This window comes from Neolamprologus multifasciatus, chromosome 9 (assembly GCF_963576455.1).
Source record: "Neolamprologus multifasciatus chromosome 9, fNeoMul1.2, whole genome shotgun sequence".
In the NCBI taxonomy this organism is placed as follows: domain Eukaryota; kingdom Metazoa; phylum Chordata; class Actinopteri; order Cichliformes; family Cichlidae; genus Neolamprologus; species Neolamprologus multifasciatus.
The window spans coordinates 19879892-19899893 of record NC_140447.1 but is presented as its reverse complement, the minus strand read 5'-3'; the positions used below and the strand labels follow the sequence as shown (position 1 = coordinate 19899893).

The 20002-nt window shown below is 41.5% G+C and overlaps 1 protein-coding gene across 1 annotated transcript; it reads right to left on the bottom strand.

Annotated features, from left to right (window-relative positions):
* Positions 1-1651: 1651 nt before the first annotated feature.
* trpc1 (transient receptor potential cation channel, subfamily C, member 1) lies at positions 1652-17340 on the bottom strand. Its single transcript, XM_085173254.1, is given in 14 exon segments — positions 1652-3206; positions 3297-3491; positions 3865-4066; positions 5497-5681; positions 9703-9849; positions 10667-10806; positions 12659-12995; positions 13974-14169; positions 14339-14376; positions 14379-14472; positions 15268-15470; positions 15587-15688; positions 15775-15929; positions 16730-17340. Coding segments are annotated over 14 exon segments (2388 nt in total). The 5' UTR covers positions 16896-17340; the 3' UTR covers positions 1652-2978.
* Between the last annotated feature and the right edge of the window lie 2662 nt (positions 17341-20002).

Below are 20002 nucleotides of genomic sequence, written 5' to 3'. Positions count from 1 at the left end.
GGATGGAAATTATTACATGACAAAACCAAAGCAATCTCCTTCTCAAGAACACAAACTAAGGATATGAAAACAAATCTGAATGTGTTTGCGGAGCTGCCGCTGCAAATCGTGGAAACTACATGATTTGTTCAGTTGATGGAAACCTTGTGTGTTCAGTCATTTTCCTGTCCAGTTACGGTAAAAAGAAAGTACATCCTCTGTCACTTCTTATATTTTATGTGTTAGGATAATAAATACATTTAAAAAATATAATCAAATGTATTTATTTAGCAAAAAACAAGTCAAAAGGTAGAAGCCACTTGTAGAACAGCCGTGCTCAGTAGGTTAGTATGAGTCAATAGCTTTAAGAACCTATTTTAGCAGCAATAACTAGAAATTAGTTGTATGACTTTTCAGTCTCACATCCTTCTGGATGAATTCTTAAGATCCTGTCCAGCACTGGACTTTGATTGGGCCACTGTATCACCTTGATTCTTTTCTTTTTCAGCAGTTCTGTTGTAGATTTGCTGGAATGTTTGGGATCATTGTCCTGTGCCAAGTTTAGTGAAAACCAAACCCAGCATATAAGCATGAAGACCTCATACAGGCTGCCAAGTACCATAGTGGAGGGGTGATGATCACAGGACCTGGACACTGTGCAGTCACTGAGCTCACCGTGAGCTCTCTATACAAAAGGACGACCAGTTTCAGCCCCGCACTAGCTGTCAGAGAGATGGCCTCACATTTGACTGTAGAATATTTTGGGATACAAAGGAGCTTTGATATGCTGTGTGTGGTTTTTGACAAACGTGAGACTGTGGATTATGACCAAACACTCACTTTGGTTTCATGTGTCCAAATCATGTGTCCAGAAATCTTGTGGTTTGTTCAGGTATAGCTTTCCAAACCTAAGCCATGCTGCCAAGTACTTTGGATGAGAGGAGGCTTTTGTCTTGCAACCCAATCCAAATAAGCCACACTTGTTCAGTCTCTGTCTAATTGTGCTACCATCCAGTTTTACATTTACCGTGTTTACTGAGGCCTGTAGAGTCTGAGATGTAGCGGCCTGACCTTGAAGAGAATTAGCTGGGATGTCCACTCCTGGGAAGATTGGCACCTGTGAATATTTTTAATGACTGTATAGAACAGGGATGTCAAACACAAGGCCCGCGGGCCAGAATTGGCCCAGTGACCAGAATCGGCCTGGAAAGATTCCAATCTGGCCCACTGGACGGCTTTGGAAACAAACACACTTACACACACAAAAACATGCATCCTTGCCGTAGAGCAGCTCTCAGCAACAGTTTCTTCTCTAAGATCATCGCTGATGTCTTTCCTCTTTGGCTTTGTGTTAACACACAGCTGAAGACACCAGACAATAGAAAACTGCCAAAACGTGCGTGTCACATAGGTGCTCACACTCGATGACGATCAGTTAATCGAATGCATTGATTAGCAGCTGCTTTCTCCTCATTGGCCTCTTAACTCACATGTAAGCAGTAAGGATGTACATACTGCTTGTGCATTTAAGGGTTAGTTTTTGTGTAATATGTCATGATTTGTAGTCCATCTGAAGCTGTATTTATCTGATTTTGAGCCCTGCTAAGGAGCAGATGTTTTTTATTATGTCCTGATACATAAAACCTTAGAAGTCAAAGTGAGTGTACTTTACTTTTTGTTTGTTTGTTTTTTCTCTCTCTCTCTCTTTTTTTTATTTTTTTACCATGACTGTAAATTGGATGATTACAGAACAAACAAGACACAGAGAAATTCCCATCTGTCTTCAATTACTCAAGGTTTTCGCATTCATGTCATGATTCTAGCACAGGATTAAACTGACCCCAGTCACCAGTGTCTGAAATAGGCAGAACACCAATTTATTATAATGTTTCATAAGATAAACATTATTCATATTTTAAAAATTCGGTGTGCACATCTGTTCTGGCATTCCATAGTGGCAGTTTTCCTCAGAGTATTCCATATTCTGCCTTTCAGTTTTACCCTTTGAGGCTCTTGAATACAATGTGAATAAAGGATGGGACTGATGCATTAAATAAAGATGTCAGTTTGGCGGACCAGTCGTTAATTTAACAAGCTCGCTTAATATCCACAGGGGGGATTTGTTGCAGCTATTTGTCATAGCTTTAATGATGGTTTAGCACCTGCCATTAAATTCCCAAGTTCGGTTTTAATGGGAAGGTTTGGAAGTGTTAATTGTGGTGATTTAATGTGCAATATGTAATACATGCAATATTCTTTCAGTTCTTCTGGTTTCACGCCAACCAAGCGAGGAGCTTATTTGCTGAAGCTTTTTTCTCGAGCATCGTATTATGATATTTTCTTAGTGTCTTTTTTTAGAAGCAAAGGTATGAAATGAAAACTATTTTCTTATGGAAAAAAACTTTAATAATATTATTTATACTTTATTTTTGTCATCTGTCCAAATAAAACGCTTTCACCACTTTAGATTGTTTCTCTTTTTGTGTAAGGCTTTTCACCTGGGAAAATGCCACATAATATCTGGTCTGTTTAGAGCAGGCGAGGCAAACACGCTCTGCTAAGCATGAGAATGGATCAGATGTTTGTATGGATCACGTGGAGCGGACAGCTCGGGGATTGGCTGAATAGTTTTCTTGCTTTCAGACCTGTTGTAGCCAAAATGAAAAAAGCCATGAAATATCCAGTGTGTGTTTTTTTCTTAAATCTTTATTTATCTATTGAAAACAATGGCTTTTTTTATTTACAAAAAAGGTTACATAGCTGAGTAATAGATAGGAGGCCTGAGTCTGGAGGCTTTGGTGGAGGATACATATTTGTCTAGTTAAGTTCCAGGCTTAAAGTGAGGTTTAAAAGCCTCTGTGACTCAAAAGAGCAGAATATTTTTTTCTTTCTACTATTTTTTTTTTTTTGCACATGCTCGGGTCACACAGCAGCCCAGATAAAGAAGAAGCAAAGATTTTGTCAAGAGGACAGGAGGGGAAAGAATAACAAGTCTTTTTTTAGCTCCTTGGGTAGAACATGGCATATTTGGAGGTCCGGAAACCCAACAGGTCCCTCATCTCATTGCGAAACTTTGACAGGTCTTGGCGAAGGTCGTTCAGATTTTCCACCGTAGCCTGGTCTGTGCTCTGCATCTTCTGCCGGGTGGAGGTCAGGTAGCGGTGAACTAGACAGCACATGATCTTCTGGTAGTTCTCATCCCGCTTCTGCTTCAGGTTCTTCCACTCCTGTAAGGACAGCATTAACACAGAGGGTCATTTGTTGAAGATTAGAAGATGGGTTTGAATCAAACTTTTACAATATTGTTTATCTCTCACCTTCAGACTGTTCTGTCTCTTCACTTTGCCCTTTGAGGTGTGTGAACAGATCCACTTGCTCAGGCTGGTCACCAAGTAGCAGACAGTCTTTGGAGAAGGGAGGATGTTTAAGGGTGGAGGCAGCGTGCACTTGTCATCAAAGTAGCTGAGCCACAATTTGGCCCGGGCAAACTTCCACTCTTTATCCTCGTGATTCTACAGGAGTCCAAAAGCCAATAAGAACACTTAAGAACGAAGGAATGTTGGAAAACTTTCATGCATTTAAACTTTCACACACAGTTTTACAGGAGGAATGTTGAAAATGCAAAACCACCACACAGTGGAAACTTAGGGGAACAGATTTTTGTGAAAGATAAGTTGCACTTAGCGTAATCGAAATCAAGCAGGCCGCAAAGAGCGGTTCCAAGGAAAGAAAGTAGCTAACATCTGTGCAACAATTCAGGGCTATTTTGAGGAAAATTAAACCTTAACAGTAAACGAAAACCGTCGGAGATTTCAATGCCATGGCAAATTCAAACTGCCCGTGGCAGCAGTGAGACCATTAGCGCCAAAACTTATTTACACTTACAGCAATTTGCCTGAAGCTTTTATGGAGCATGGCCACCAGCAGCTTGGTCAGCACAATAACCACCACGATGTTGTAGGTGCCTATGATCATGGCGCCGACAAAAGAGCGCAGCTCCTCTGTGTAGCTGATCCGGGTGACGAAGAGTGCAACGTGTGCCAGGGAGAAGATGTACCAGAACAGTGCATAGCAGGTCCCCATAAATCTGCAAAAGAGATGAAGCTAGTACGTGTGCAGGTCAGATTTAAACATACAACCCTGTCTCCAAAAAAAGATGAGAAATAAATACAAACCTACATTTACATAAAAAGAGCTTCCTAGAAAGTCTTTCATAAAAACGAGAAAGGGTTCTTTGAAGCACTATGTGGGGAAATATTTTAAGAATAGCATTTACTGCCTGATACTTATTGTAAAAATGCTAGGGGGCATGCAGATTCAAGTACCTACATATATCACTTTATTAGAAGATTAAGAGAATCTGGAGAAATCTCTGTACACAATGAAAATGGCTGAAAACCAATATTCAGGGGTCATTATCTTTGGGCCTGCAGGCATTAAAAAACAAACACAATTCTAAAGTGCAACAATTAGTCAGTTTAACATGTGATTTAAGCAGAATCATGTGCCAATTTTTCTGAAATGTGTCACTTCAAATGCAAAACAATTTCTCCTTTGTTTTAAAATTTTTAACTGAATGTAGGATTTAAATGATTTGTTGTTAAGCCGCTCTAAACTGAGGTGTGCTCTGATGCACAAAATGTCAAAAGAGAAAAGCAAGCAGAGAGAGACAAGAGCAATCTGACTGCTGTGCAGACTTTATTACACAACCTGCACATGACTGACTACTTCAGAGCTTAATAAGATTTACAAAGCTTCCAGGGAACAAGGATATGCTTACCCATCTGTAAAAAAGGTGTAATGTGCACAATTACATAAAAGACTACTTTCAAATTTAAAAAAAAAAAAGGATTATGCGTCACGTCACCTATCAGTTATTGTTATACTTTTACATGAAGATGGAAGGTGAGGAAGAGTTTTCTTGTGATGCTTCTGATGTCTTGTCTCATCTTCACAGCTTGTGCTGCAAGCTTCCCCTAAAAATCTGACTTGAATAGCAACATTTACAAGTTTTACTCTATGTATTGTATAGATTTCTATGTATTTCTTGTATTTATTTAAACACACTATTTGTAAATCACTGTTTAGTTTCTGTCCAAATTCTGTCTAAATTAGTGTTTTCCATGTACATGAATTGAAGAATGTATGAGCTACACAGTGTTTATTTTTATAACAGTCCTTTCATATGCAGTGGCAGTGCCTCATAGGCTTTTTAAACTATGTTGACTTATCTATTTTTTTTTTTAGCTCTGAAGAAGGCACCCTTGTGCTTAGACTTCACAGTACTGAATAAAGTCTGTGCTGCATAACTGTCAAAGTGCTCCCACACTTTGCTGTCTCTGTCAATGTTATGATCTAATTTTACAGTATATAAAGATCATGTATGCATATAAACATATATAAAGGATATAAACATATATAAAGGTTTTATATAACCTCCAACATCCCTCAACATATACACTAAACAGTCATTGATGCCATCGCTGTCCAAAATGACAGAATGAGGTTTGCCCATACGTGTGGAATGCGTCATTGCTCTGCTGCTCGCAGAAGATGCCCCCGCAGTCCTTGGGTGGATTGTTTTCCTTATCTTTCTGGTCCTTCCCATAGAGCTGGGTGAGTCCAATGGTGAAGGAGAACAACACAAGCAGGAAGAGGCCCAAAAACTTTCCAAACTCCTGCAGCATTTGTCCCATGGAGATCTAGCGAGAGACATTTTCCCGTTAATCTTGTGCTGCTTGCTCTAACAGCTTTCTCAAAGACATCTCAATAATCTTCATCAGCCTTTAAGCAGCTGGATCGGATTAAACTTGACTCTGCTTAATGTCTGAACATCTGAACAACACTGGCCTGAAATGAAAACAACCAAGATATTGCAGTATCACATTCTCTGTGCTAACTAGATCTCCCTTTAAAACACCAATCAATCAAGTTTATTGAAAGTCTGGGTAATGCTAGAGACTTAGAAGATTTGATAAACTAGATTTTCTATGTTCTCTAATCAAATAACTTTTGTGTAACTGGACTGTGATATATTAAAGGTCCAACTACACATTAATTAGACACACTTGCAATTACAGTATATTAGAGTGCAACTCTCTGATTTTTAAAATTCACAGAAAGTGTAAATTATGTAAAAGTAACACTGTAGTACATTTAAATTCAACTACAGTCCAGCAGAATTTGTTTCTACTTTGTATACTGAATTTTTGCTCTAGTACTTCTTTTCAAAGCCATTCAGACTTTAGAAAGACGCATGCTTGCACTGCTTCACCACTCTCTGACCACTCATAGCGAGTTTTTTCACCCATGTTCAGATTTAGTAGTGGTTCCTCAGGGAAGAGGAAGAAAACCTACTTATTCTGGCTGCTAGAGTTCTCTCAACCTACCTGAAGAAACACGGAGACAAACACGGAGAAGCCAGAGAGAGGACGAGAACACAGAAATCTTCTTAAAGCATTGGAAACCCACTATTTACAGGCTTGTGCGGCATATCTGTTTATAAGGACCTCAAGATGGTCAAACAAGGTCAGAACACACTCCTACCCTTGCAAAACACAAACACATATAAAGTGTCCAGTGTAAGAGAAAACCACTCTGGCTGCATGACGAATCATGATGTTTGATGAATGGTGAGTACAGAGTTTGTGCTGGAACCCAGGGAGTCTATTTGAGAAAGTTTGGTCTGTTCAGGTGATTTATTCCCTCAGTGTATTCATCTGCCACTTTGTACACATCTGATTTAGGAGATGTGGGTGCTCCCTGCCTGACAGATATCCTAAACTGGTTACTGTACAAACAGAACAGAAATATAGCAGGTTATTACCTCCTCACCGTGACTGGAGGAGGTCTAATGCATACCTCAAATAAATCTAACCAAAGATACTCAATGCAGCACTGTTAGATAATGAGAGGAAATTTTATGTTATTTAATTTAGAGATTGAAAATTAAATGCATCTATTTATCCATCTATTTTCTCAACTGCTTGTTCAATTTTGGGTTCCTGAGGCTGGAGCCTATTCTAGCTGTCACAGGGGAAAAGGCAGGGTACCCTCTGAGCAGGTCACAGCACATCAGAGGGCTGATACAGAGAAACAGGCAGCCACTGAAAGCCCACATTAACACATACAATCAATTAACAATTTCCATTCCACCTAACAAACGTATTTTTGGAGTGTGGCAGGAAGCCAGAGTGGGCACAGGGAGAAAATGCCAACTCCACACAGAAAGCACCCAGCCAGTCTGGAGATGTCCATGACATGGAAGTGTATGAGGCCTCATTTAGTCAGGTCAGGATTCACCTACTTTACAGCGGGCAGAAGATTATGTTGGTGGGTCTCTACTGAGTAGCCAATTGAAACAGCCATATACCATTCTAGTTTCAATAGCAGTCTAGTTTCAGTAAACACTGACATTCCCGCAACAAAAACAGCTTTGCAGCTAAACCAAATGTAGTAAAGTAAATAACAAGGAAGCTACAGCTTTGATGTTGCTGGATTCATCCTGAGATTTGTTCCTGTTGATTTCACTGCAGAAACTGTGAAATCTGTGCAGCAGCTCAGCTGTTTTGGGCCCAGAAAACTGTTAATGTTAAATATAGTGTCATGAGTGACCCAGGGTCCATGAGCAGTTATGGACTTTTATATATCTTGTAGATATGTGTGCTGCACTGTGCTGCTGCCCGTGTGTTTTTTCTATGCTTGTGTGATAGGTGGGTGTGTGCGGGTGTGGCTGAGTTCTGGGGTTCAGTCAGGCCGGGTGGGTGTGGCCCTGTCAGGTGGCTGGCCACACCTGAAGATCATCACACACACCTGGAGCTGATCAAGCCTTAGGTTTTCTTAATGGAAACAGAATCTGAAAGTATTTCATAAGCTGTACGTTTAGGAGACAGACTCAGTTCAATTTAATCCTTGCTTACAACATCTAAAGTTAATCCGTATACGTTTAGCATGACTTATTTCTATTTCTCTTACACACACTCAAATAGCCCAGTTGACTCGCAGTTAGCCTATGGCACATTAATGATGTAAGTGAGGTTAAGTCTGGGCCGTGATAAATCCACACCACAGACGCATACTCCCACTTTCAGTCACTCTTTCCAAACTCAGTTGGGGGCAATACCCACCGGAAATATGAGCTGGCCTCTTCAGGGCGGACAGAATGAGAGAAACGTTCATTATTCCAACCCACATAGTATTGACTCACTGTCTGTGTGTGTGTCCATGCATGAGCAGTACGACTGGACTGAATCCTAGCATGCCAGATATCACAGGAGTGTGGAAATGTGTGGGTGCGTGTGCATTAGAGGAGAGGTGTGTCTGCCACGTGAGTGCGAGTACGGCTGCGAACACCAAACCAAACCAAACCAAGTGTATTTTCAAAGCTGTTTTTCCATCCTGTCAAGCCAGACAGTTATGTCACAGAGTGAAGGAGAAGGGCAAGAAGAAGAAAAAACGAGAGTGAAGCAGGAAGAGCGTAGCTGAAAAATGCTCATTAAAAAGCTACAGAGCACCCTGACTGTTTTATAAGTCAACCACAAACAGCACCTCGAAATAATGACAGGAAGGACTGACCTCACTGCGCACCTCGAGAGTTCTTTACACTTTAAAAGTCACACTTTGGGAAAAATGAACCTCACGTTTGCTAACAAAAATTCAGATAATGGCAGGCTTCATGATTTCCCTCTGCCAGCTGGATAATAATATAAAACCTGATATGATAAAAAGGGACACCTATGGCGCCTGAGTAGAAAATATGCAAAGCAGACTTCTGGCTTCTCTGGAGCTACAAAGAAATCTCCAATATTCAATCAAATGTAGTCATTTTGATTTTTTTTTTTTATCTTCACAGACAAAAGTAACACTACTTGGCTAATAACTTCTATAACCTTTTGCAAATGGCAAGAAAATGCAAGCTAATTCTAAACTAATGTTTGGCATTATAAGCTAAAACAGGCTAATCAAGAGAATCCAGTGCAGCTTTTCCAGGCTTCGGGAAGCTTAGGGAATATTTTTCACTTGGATATTGAATATTTTCCACAGTGCTCCATTGATATATTTTCTATAAGAGATGTTCCTTGTCAGAAATGTCAGACAATAAATCCAATTTTGATTTGAAAAGAAAAAAAAACATCCCACAAGTGTATTTAATAAGAGCTTCCCTTCTCCGCGCTGCATTTATTCGTATAGATCGCACATACTTAAATAAATCAACTGTGTCCAATGTGAAAGCAGTCATTCATATAGATGATAGCAGTATGGCGATGTATATGGTAAATAAGCTGCAAATCCTTTTTCAGTTTATTATGTACGCATTATCAGAGCAGAACACATTAATCTGCTGCCTCACTTCACTGTGCTTATACTTAATGCTTATGATGATGGTTATGCTCAGCACAGCTGGTGTGACGCTTAGAGTTGGCTCGCCCTGCAGTGTTCACATCCACTAACAGAGGAAGAGAGTGGGTGGTGTGTGTGTGTGTGTGTGTGGCATCCGGGACAAAGATAAAATAAAGAAATAAATAAATAGGCGAAGCAGTTTTATAATCATTGCATAACTATAAGACCATTTTTTTCTCATTAAAGGGCTTTACAGATATATCACTTAAAACCCTCAGGGATCGCAGTCATATCTCGTTGCTGCCTGCTTGCACTGAGTGAGAATCAAGCCTCTCTACAAAACACTCACAGCTACTTTAATGTATATGCCAACTGTTTTCCTACCTGTAGAGGGCCCAGTATGGAGCTCGTGGTGTACATGAAGAAAAGTCGCAGGTAACTAAGAACGTTGGCAAAGGCAAACAGTCCCTCGGCCACCAGGATGGGATGGAAGGCATCCCAGTCCTTCCTGTTCTGCTCCTGATCTTTAAACTGCAGATCAAAGCAAAGAGATTCAGAGAAAGATACATATCTGAATGTACTGTCACTGTCTTTAAATGTCACAGAAGGCATTATTTTTCCAAAGGACAGCACTATGCAAGTCTTGAGCCAAGTGGAGAAGAAAAGAAGTATTTATATCATGCAGATGAACAGTTCTTAAAAAAGAGGAAAACATCCAGCAAAAGACCTGATACCTTAATCTACTGGACCTTCAGCTCATCCATTTACTGTTAGCCAAAATATCATCAGAAATGGCACCAATGAAAAGTTGGCTGCCAAGACGCCATTCTTAAAGAAGGGAGTAAACGAATACCTGGGTAGAAAACCCACACATTTATGAACTGGCCTCCCTTAAATCAGACCTCAACATAATTGAAGCACTGTTGGATTGTCTTGACAGAGAACAGAACAAAAGGAAGCCAACACCCAAAAGAAGAGCTTTGAATGTCCTTCAAGAAGCCTAGAGAACTATTCCTGAAGACTACTTAAAGACATGAAACTCTAAACAGAAGTTAGACCTCTATTTCAAAACTGTTTGGCTGTGTGTGGTCTGTGCTCCGTTTACTGCCTTAGGTGAGGCACATTACACCTTTATCAGCCTTAATGGTGCATTAAAAAGCTCAATTCCTAGAATAGCTTTGCCCAGCTTTCAGCTTGATCTGAGATCTAATTGAAACAACAGATGAAAACACCTCCCTGGATGGTAGTGTTAATATGCACAATGATGAATCACAAGCGTTATTCCACGAAACCTTAAATCTAATTATCTATCCATTAAATGTAAGGAGTGTGTGCTATGTGTCTGTACCTTGCTATGAGCAACAATCTTCAGAGCAAAGGTGGCTAAGTAGAGGGAATTCATCACAAAACTCAGCTGGTTCCTAGACTCTTCCAGAAAGTCTTCCAGCCCCTCATACCACAGACGCTTCACATCTGACCACACCATTCCTATAGGGGGGGAAAAGAATCCACCATTACCACGTACACACAGACGTATACACACAGACCCACCACTGGAAAAAGGATGTCATCCACAACATTTTAAAATCCCTTCAAGGCTCAGCCATCAGTCATCTCACAGAGAGAGCCCGGGGGAAACAGGAATGTGTGAGACACAGAAATCAAGAGATTAATGTGCTGAAAATGTGTCATCTGTGGGATTCAGGGAGGTGCGTGGAATTTAATTAAGATGGGTTAGCGTCTTTTTGTGTTTAAATGGTATTTCATCAATTCTAAATGTACAAAAGGAATAAAAAAAATTACTCCAGGTGCCAAGTTAATGTTCAGTCCGATTTTTCTATGCCTTGATTCAGAAGCTGTTACAGTGGCCAAAAACGTGACTGAGGTTTCCTTTTGTTTTAACTGAAAAGAAAACAGATGAGCGTAGAGTTTACAACAGAAATCCTATTATGTTTGGTTTTTTTTTTGCAGGCTTGCGCGCACACACACCCACACACACACACTTAGATAGCGAGAGAAACATCCAAACACATATGCATACATGTAGCCTAGTGCACTCACAGTCTCATAGCATCTGAGTTTCCCATTAACGTGAGGCCTCTGGCCCAGGGGAATACCAGGATGGAGGGAAGAGGAGAAAGATGATAGGAAGAGGGAAAGCAAACAATGGAGAGCAAAAAGAAAAAACAAAAAAGTGATGCAACTCTAAGAACTCCCCTTCCCATTCTGATGACATAAGGCAGGAGGCTGTCTGAGAACGGTTAGCAATCTCATTCCTCTCATTTAACTCATCTTGGGTGATGTGTTGACGCTGCAGGGATACTGTACACCATTGCCTCTCACCTTGGAGTTTAGGCTGTTTTCAAAATGACGCAACCTTTAGAAAAAAAAATGCAAAGTTTATCTTTGATGCTGCTCTTTTGCAATGCTTAAGGAAATGTTCTCCCTCTAGTGGGCTATTGTAGCCCATGGAAAACCCTATTACGCTTCTTATCTAATGACTGAAAAACTGATGTCAATCCTGCAGCGTACAAACTAAACTGACAATTACCCCACAGCACAGCACAACACTTTATATCATTGAATAATAGATGCCAATTGCTTCTAAATCCTTTCACATCCTGTCACATGAAGTTACTGGGAAGATTTATTAAAGAAAGAGCTGAAACCTAGATGCTGTGGTCGTGATGCTTTGTCTCTGGTGGAAGTGGCTCGGATTTTCTGCAACAAAGAGACAAACATGCCTACTGCGGAAGCAGAGCCATTAAAGAGACTAAACAGCCGTGTTAATGGTTTCTTGGCAGAAGGGTAAGGTAAAGAGGCAGAGTCAATTTCCAGCTGTCACTATCCGCCCTTTTTCTGAAAAGATAGCTGGTGTATGTGTGAATATGTTTCCACGGCTGTGTGTTGAGTTCATTGATACCAGCACTCAGAAGGGCCACAGGGGGGAAAGAAGAAGCTGCAGTTTCTTTCCTATTGTGCTCAATTAGAAGCAGGGCTGACGGATTTAATCCGGTCAAGCTGGGCTTTCTGTCATTTGGTGTAGAAACAGCCGTTTGTCATGTAATGCCTGATGTGATTATGGACACGGGATACTGGACTTTAGCCAGATCATAACAGGAAGCGCTCATTTTCACTCCACCATGCCATGTTACCGTATTAACCTTTAGTTTGTGGGACTGGGTTTTGACTCTAGTTCTAGTTCCTTAAAGTGCATTAGAAGATAGATAAGTATTAAATTATCGAAGCACTAAAATATATAAAGCACAATAACTACATATAATGCATGACACGCCTTTGGAAACAGCATTATGAGTTATTTATGGGGTAAAAGTCTGACCTATGATCCAGAGGATGAGCAGGTAATCAATCATCTCAAGCGCGGGGCCCATCGTGTTCTTCTTGTTCTCGTTGTAGACCAGAGAGTACAGATTAAGCAGCAGCAGGAAGGTGAAGTAGGAGGCGCTGTGGATGATGAACTTAACGAAAGGGGTATGGATTATTTGGCCAACACGGGAGCGTGGCACCAGAAGGTAGCAGACAGAAAGGAGAGGCCAAAGCATGGCCACGCTCAGAACTGTGGCCATTTTTAGACAGGTGTGCTTGCGTCGGTAGCTGGCCATCTCTCCAAACCAGACAGTGTTGAGGAACTGCTGACAGTTGGACTGAGCCACAAACTGTAAAAGGGACATCAAGAGAGAACGGCAGTTAAAGCATTGGTGGACAGATGTTTAATGCGAAAAAAGAAAAACTTTACGAAAAATCAGCAAAGTGAAGAAAGAGTTCAAGATTTCGTGAGAACAATTCTTAGGTTTCTGGGCATGGGTTTGCTTTGATGATCATTTCACTGGAATAAATATGAAGCTACAGCCAGAAGATTAGCACAAAGACTGGATCAAGAATAAATAGCTGTGTGATGAGCTGTGGATAGCTCCAACACCCAATCTGCTTCCCCCTGTTTATAATGTAAGCTCTAATAATCCGTTGCAGACTGCAATTTATGATTTATCGCACAAACACGACAGCAGCATCAATCTCCTCTTCTAACTTTAGGCAACAGAACCAATAAACATTTCTTTTTTAAATTTCTGATACTCGTTAGGGATCGTCACAGGAGATTATCTGCCTCCCTCTTACTCTATCCCTAGCATCCTCTTCTGTCACATCAGCTCTTTGCACATTCTTGATTCTTCTCTGTGGTCTTCTTCTTCTCTCCCTATCTGACAGTTTTACCGTCAACTTTTTTCCAACATATCAACTATGCCACCTCCACACATGCTCAAACCATCTCAGCCTTTTCTCTCTAACTTTGTCTCCAACAACTTAAGCTGAGCTGTCCCTCTGATGGACTCATTTCTAATCCTCCCTCTCCTCATCACTCTAAATGAGCATCTTCAGCTTGGCTTCCTGTTTTTTTAGGCAGTGCCACCATCTACAAACCATACAACATAGCAGGTTTCGCCACCAACTTCTAAACCTTCCCTTACGCTCTTGCTGCTATCATCTGTCACAAATCAGGGCAGCCATTCTAACAATAAATAGGAGGTGGACTCATTTGTTATTAGTCACATTGCCCTTTTGCCCTATGTAGAAACCTTATGAGTGTCTTCAGCAGTAAACAGTATGTTACTACCTGCCCAGTGATGTATGCAAACCTCTTTTTGGTTGTACTTGATGGCCAGTTTAAGTCGACTGAGATTCATGCGCTCCTCCAGTAAGCCTCTCTTGTCAACATGATCCTCGGTGGATGTGTGGTTGAGAATCACTTCTAGCTCTCGAGAGTTTCGAGCCTGAGCCAGCAGGTCTTTGGCAAACATCTTGCACTGCTTTGCCAGTTCCTCATAGTCAGTTCTAGAGCAAATAAATTAGATCAAATAAGAGGATATTAAAAGGTTAAGATTCTTATCAATCTCAGGCTATAAAAGAAAGGATTTACAGCATCGCTATACGTATTTACATCTGTTTACAGGCAAAGAAATTGGATTAACGCTCTGATGCATGTGCAGCATGTTGACTCTACCTGAACTCCACTTCAACGAGACTGAGCTCCTTTATGGTCTTGCGCTCAGCTCAAAGGCCCTGAGTATGGGATCTTCCTCTGTCAGCATGATGAGGGAGGGGCTGGCTAGGCAGCGGTAGATGTCGAGACGGAACCTAACCCACCACCATCCAGAGAAACGAGGCGATTAAAGAACCCCCAAAGGGGATAGGTGGAAACATGACAGACTTGTGCAGACGGGAGAAGAAATAAGGAGAAACATTCAGTCCTCTATCTATTTCATTTATACCTTCTTTCACCTCTATGTTGTTTGGCAGCCAAACTGCAGAGTGATTCATTTAGTGTACTGTGTGGGAGGCCACACTGCCCTGCACAGAGAAAAAAAAAAGGCCCCTGCGGAAGAGATCAGCAAAATCTCATCTGCAAGTCCGAGAAGGTATCAGAAACCAAGAATTCCTTCTGGAACTGCTGCTGTTTTCCCTTAAATTAGAGTTTGTATTGATTTTGTATTTCAGTAAAATACCAATACCGACTCTCTACAGCTAGATCAGTCGAGCTTGACAATAACAGAGAAAATCAGGAGTCCTCTGGGGGACAAGGAAGATACTTTGGGCATTCATTGGACTGTAAAAAATGGCTAAAGAATTCCTAAAACCCAGTGTGTTGATTAAATCATCGACTTCTATGAGTAGCAGACTGGATTTTCAACCTGATGCTGCCATCGAAACAAGAGGCTGCAATTTTTCACTAGAGCAACTTTACTTGGAGCAAAACTGGGTTGATTTGTTGGGTCAAAACAATCAAAACATCACCTGCAAAAAAGAAGTGGTATTGACTATTCCAATTTAAAGTAATTGAGCAAAAAAAAATAGTCCTCTGGTGCTCTTAATGCACTCGTCTGCACAAAGTCAGTGCCACTTAAGTATTTTGTGAACTCTAGTTAACTGTACCTGGAGTGGCGTAAGCTGTCCTTCTTGTTTTTAACGTTGCAGAGCGTGCACTCACAGCCAACAGCGTGAGGCCGGGGGAGAGAGATGTCCTGCTTGAGCAGCATGGTCAGGATCTCGTAGTTGTTCCTGTGGGCTGCCAGGATGACTGGAGCCACATCCATGGTGGTGGAATACTCTGGATTCTGGATGCGCTGCATCAGTTTCTGACAAGAGCATGGATTTAAAAAAAATACTGTAAGTGAATTATAGAAATTGATAAGCAGTTTTTGCCTTAATGGTGTTTCTTTTCTTTGAAAAAGAGTAATAACAACAGACTTACAGCAATAGAGGGCTTAGAAGATCTCCTTGGCCTGTGGTTAAGGAGAATGTCCACGGCTCCTACCACCTCTGAGTCTATGGCCACCAGCAAAGCGTCTGTTGCCTGCACAGAAAGAAACGCACAATTTTAGTGATGTAAATGATGTCTTGTGTATATTATTTTACCCCTAATCTGTGCTTGCTTGTTACCTGGCAGCCATACTCCAAGAGCAGCTGAAGGATGTCCAGATTCTCGTTCTCGATGGCGATGGTCACTGCATCTCGGCCCAGCACGTCCACACAGTTGATGTTGAGCTCGCCGTGTCTGTTCTCCTCCAGCAGTTTCTTCACCATGTAGTAGTCACCTGAGAAGCAAGTCAAGGACAAAGCAGCACAGCATAAGTTCTCACAAAGGCGGATCCTTTGAAGAAGCGAAACATTAGTGTGAGCGCGGTGTCAAAACGACACGAACACACAGCGCCGGTTATCAGGCGAGCTCTTTCAGAGAACAGGCTCAGATCCAGCGGCAGCCCTTAATCTTGTGTAACAATAACATCTCCCTCAAAGGACAACTTCTGTTGCTGGGCCACGTTTAGGGAGACTTTATATGGTCACAGTGGCAGTTATTGGCTTAGCACACCTCTGCCTGTACAATGTTCTTAACTTATCAATGAAATATTCTCCTGCCACGGGGACTAGTTGAGAAAACCCATGCCTCTTTGTTATTTTACACTTACACTGTCTACGTCTTGCCTTGCTGGCATTTAGCTTTTTTGCATTAACTTTCCATGTTGGGGTTTGTGAAAAGTCAGGAGACCAGGGAGAGAAACTTTAAGTGGAGCAGACATTTAACTATTAACTGCCCCTTGGGCAAATTACCACAGTATCCAAAGTGTGGGCAGCTGTGAGTGGTATACACTGGAGTGGGGGGGATCTGTAATGATTGAGTAGTTTGCCAGCTGCTAAATGAGCCTGTATGACATCTGCCATGCTGTCACTGCGTGTGCGCTCTACCTCCTATATGAGACATGTAGCTTCAGCATCCCTAATGATCACAATAACGAGCTTCCTTCATTTCGTAGTCACGTGTTGCACGGACATCCCATTGCATTGCAAACAGGGAACAACAGCCCAGATATTAAATTAGACGAAACAAGGGCCAAACCTTTCTCGCATGCCAGGAGGAAGAGCTTCTCGTCCAGAGTCGTCTCCTCTTTCACTTCTCTCACGTCTTTCAAGGCCAGGAATTTGTCCGGAGAGGAAGCGTCCGTGCCATGGTACAGAGCTGCCATTACGACGGAGAGCGAGTACGGCAAGACGCTGATGTGCATCCCACTAGAAACCGACGACCATTACACGAGAAATCCCGTCATATGACATGCGAAGAATGCTTCTGTAGTTGCGCAGCAGAGGTTTAAAGCGGCCGACTTAAACCAGTGTCAGTAATCGCTGGCATTACCGTCCCAGCTCCGGTGCGTTCGCTTTTTCCCTTTTTTCGGGGTTAAAATATCGCCTCCTGTAGCCCTTTTCGCACCATCGATCTCAAACGTGAGGTTAAAAAGTGTTCACGGCGACGGCAAGTAGACGAAACAACGCGGTCATTTCTCGCGGCGTGTTTACAAGCACCATCTTCTCACTTGCATCGCAGTGGTCCTGATGCTGCTGGCGAGGCTTGCACTGCGCATGTTTCCTCCTCCACCTGCTTAATCGTTTCGCAGGCGCAAAGCCTCTTCTCCGTGATTACGTAACAATGCATCTTTGCCGTGTACAGTACACTGTGTAAATTCACAGCGTGTGAGCGTTCACTGTGACAGTGCATGCACATGTGCTGACTCTGAAGCATGAACTACACACATACGGTATGCTAAGCGGTAAAGACTGGGAGATAGACACAGAAATCAGCAATGGCTGTGGCTCCTGTTCAGGTCACTTCCTGCAGTAATGTGAAAGTCCTGATGGAAATGCTGTGTTGGGACATGCATGGGTGACATTCAGTGCACATGGATATGGATATGGCGGCATATGGGCTCACATAATCCGTGACAGACTGTTAGGAAATACATCTGGTATCCTGATTCAGTGAAATCTCTTTATAATTATGCTGAAATGTAAACGTGTCTGTGTTTAAAGCACCTTATGCCAGCTTCTGTTATTTAAATGTTCTATAACCTATAGATGAAGTAAACAGTGATAACAAAAAAACTTTTTCATAGTGGATTTCTTGGATATACGTTTTATTTCCAAAAAAGTATTTAACACAGTGAGTGGGCTATATTGCAATTAACAGATAGAAACAAAGTCATATTGCACTAGTATCTGATACTATCATTGTTTTCGAGACTTTTGCTATTGGAATCAATCCACCCACTTTTAACAACCTGCAAAGAATATTGCTAAGAAATGCTGTAACCAGTGAAGGAAAGGGTTTAATATGGACTGGAATACAGTTTTAGGGAACATGTACTTCATTCAGTTCAAGTGAAATCAAAAGAAAACACAAAATGTAACAAGCCTTCACATCCAACTCAATAAGCCATAATGAAGTGAGTCAGCATGCTTAGTGATAAAGCAGTGATAATTAATGCTCAGCTCTCTTATGCAGGCCGAGTTAAGACCAAGATTATTATTATTACGTTTTAAATCAGATGTCATTAAAGACAGGCTTTGGTTTTTCTATAATTGTAACACAGTTGGCTTCTAAAATGTAGAAAGGTCTTTGTTTCTTTCTTTTTTTTAAATAAGAAATTTGTGAATATTGAATATCGGCTTGCAAATCATCACCACACACATTTCTGATGATGTGAGCCAAATATATTACTTTACTCACCACGCTCAGCACTTCCACTGCCAAACAGAACAAATACCATGCACTGAAACAGAAGTAATTTCCTGGGCGGGTTTCTGTCACAGTGTGAATACATGTTGAAAATAGGGCGGGGAGGAAAACGTGCACTTTCAGTATTCTCTTCACTATTTGACTTGATACAAGAAAAACACATTCAATGACGGGCTCTTTGCTTTCCAACAGCACCGAATCCTAATATAGCTTTTGTTTTATGAAGTTTTATAAACATCTGTAAAATGCAGGTGGAATGAAGCGGTTGCACAGTAGGAAAGGTTTCAAATTAACAACAAGCTTCCTTATAAAAGAATAAGATTAAAAGATTTTTCTTAAACTAAGCGCTATTATCTATATGCTTGCACACTGAAAAACGAATATAAATTAGTATGTCACATGTATTTGTTCATGATGTGGACGTCTGCTGTTCGTTTTGAAGGGTGGGACCTCAATGCTCCAGCAGAGGGCAGTCTGCACAAAGGTATTTCGCTGTAGACACCCGCATTGGCTGAGAACAAAAATAAAAATGAAGATATATTGAAAGCACACGTTACCGAGAACAGGAAGGAAATACTGTATAGCCAACGCAAAGCCTAATATGTCGCACTTCAGAAGGACTCACACCACGCACAGCACTTGAGCGGAGCTTGATGAGAAACAGTATAGTAAAATCACAACGTGGATATTACCCTACATATTTAGAGGTTCCTCGCTGGGGAGGGTCAAGGGACTCGAGCGGTTTCAATTCATTCAGTCTATGCTCTCCCCACCCCGCTTGTTCAAGGTTGTAATCCCGCACAGGCAAGCCTCTTAGGAAAGATGATTTTCAATCTGCAGAGCATGTGTTTCCCTTCATACAACATCATGGCCTTTCCAGTTCCTGGGGAACAGCTGTCAAATGTCCCATTTCAGCTGATTCCACTTGAGAGGAGTGCTTGTCACTGCCGCTGAGTGTTTCTATCACGTCCAATGAAAAATTATTACATCCTCTACAATCATGCTGTAGGCCATCACTCTCAGATCAGTTTAAAATTCAAGTGTTTCTATTTTTCATTTTATTAGATAAATAATTCGGCGGTATGTGCATAGCTCTTTTGTAATGAAACAGGGGTTTTCTTTGCTGCTTTTAAGACAAACCCCGGGCTACCCTCTTGTGGCTGTCGTGAGGGGGGCTAATACATTTAATCTGAAATATTGATTCTCTCCTGCAGTCACGCACGATGAGGACGACATGCGTAAAAGGAAAAGTAAAGACCGGCTTTGGAATAAAATCACGGCCTTAAGACTTTTATTAAAGAAATACTAAAAACAGGTTGTATATTGAAAAAAGGGAACAAAAAAACAAAACAGAAAACTGCTAATCGCTTTCAGTGGGTACAAACGAGAGGCTGGAGCACGGTTCAGACAATGTGAGGTGGACTTCACCTAAACATAACAACAGCACCACCACCATCCATCCCCCATGCCCTCCTCATCTACCGTTGCTGTGATCTGTCGGAGCCACCATTAACGTGACAGGCTCGCAGCAGGTCCAATGACGTAAGCTGGCTGACGAGCGTCGACTCGTCGCGCTCCAATGCGCTCTCTCGGAGGGCGGGT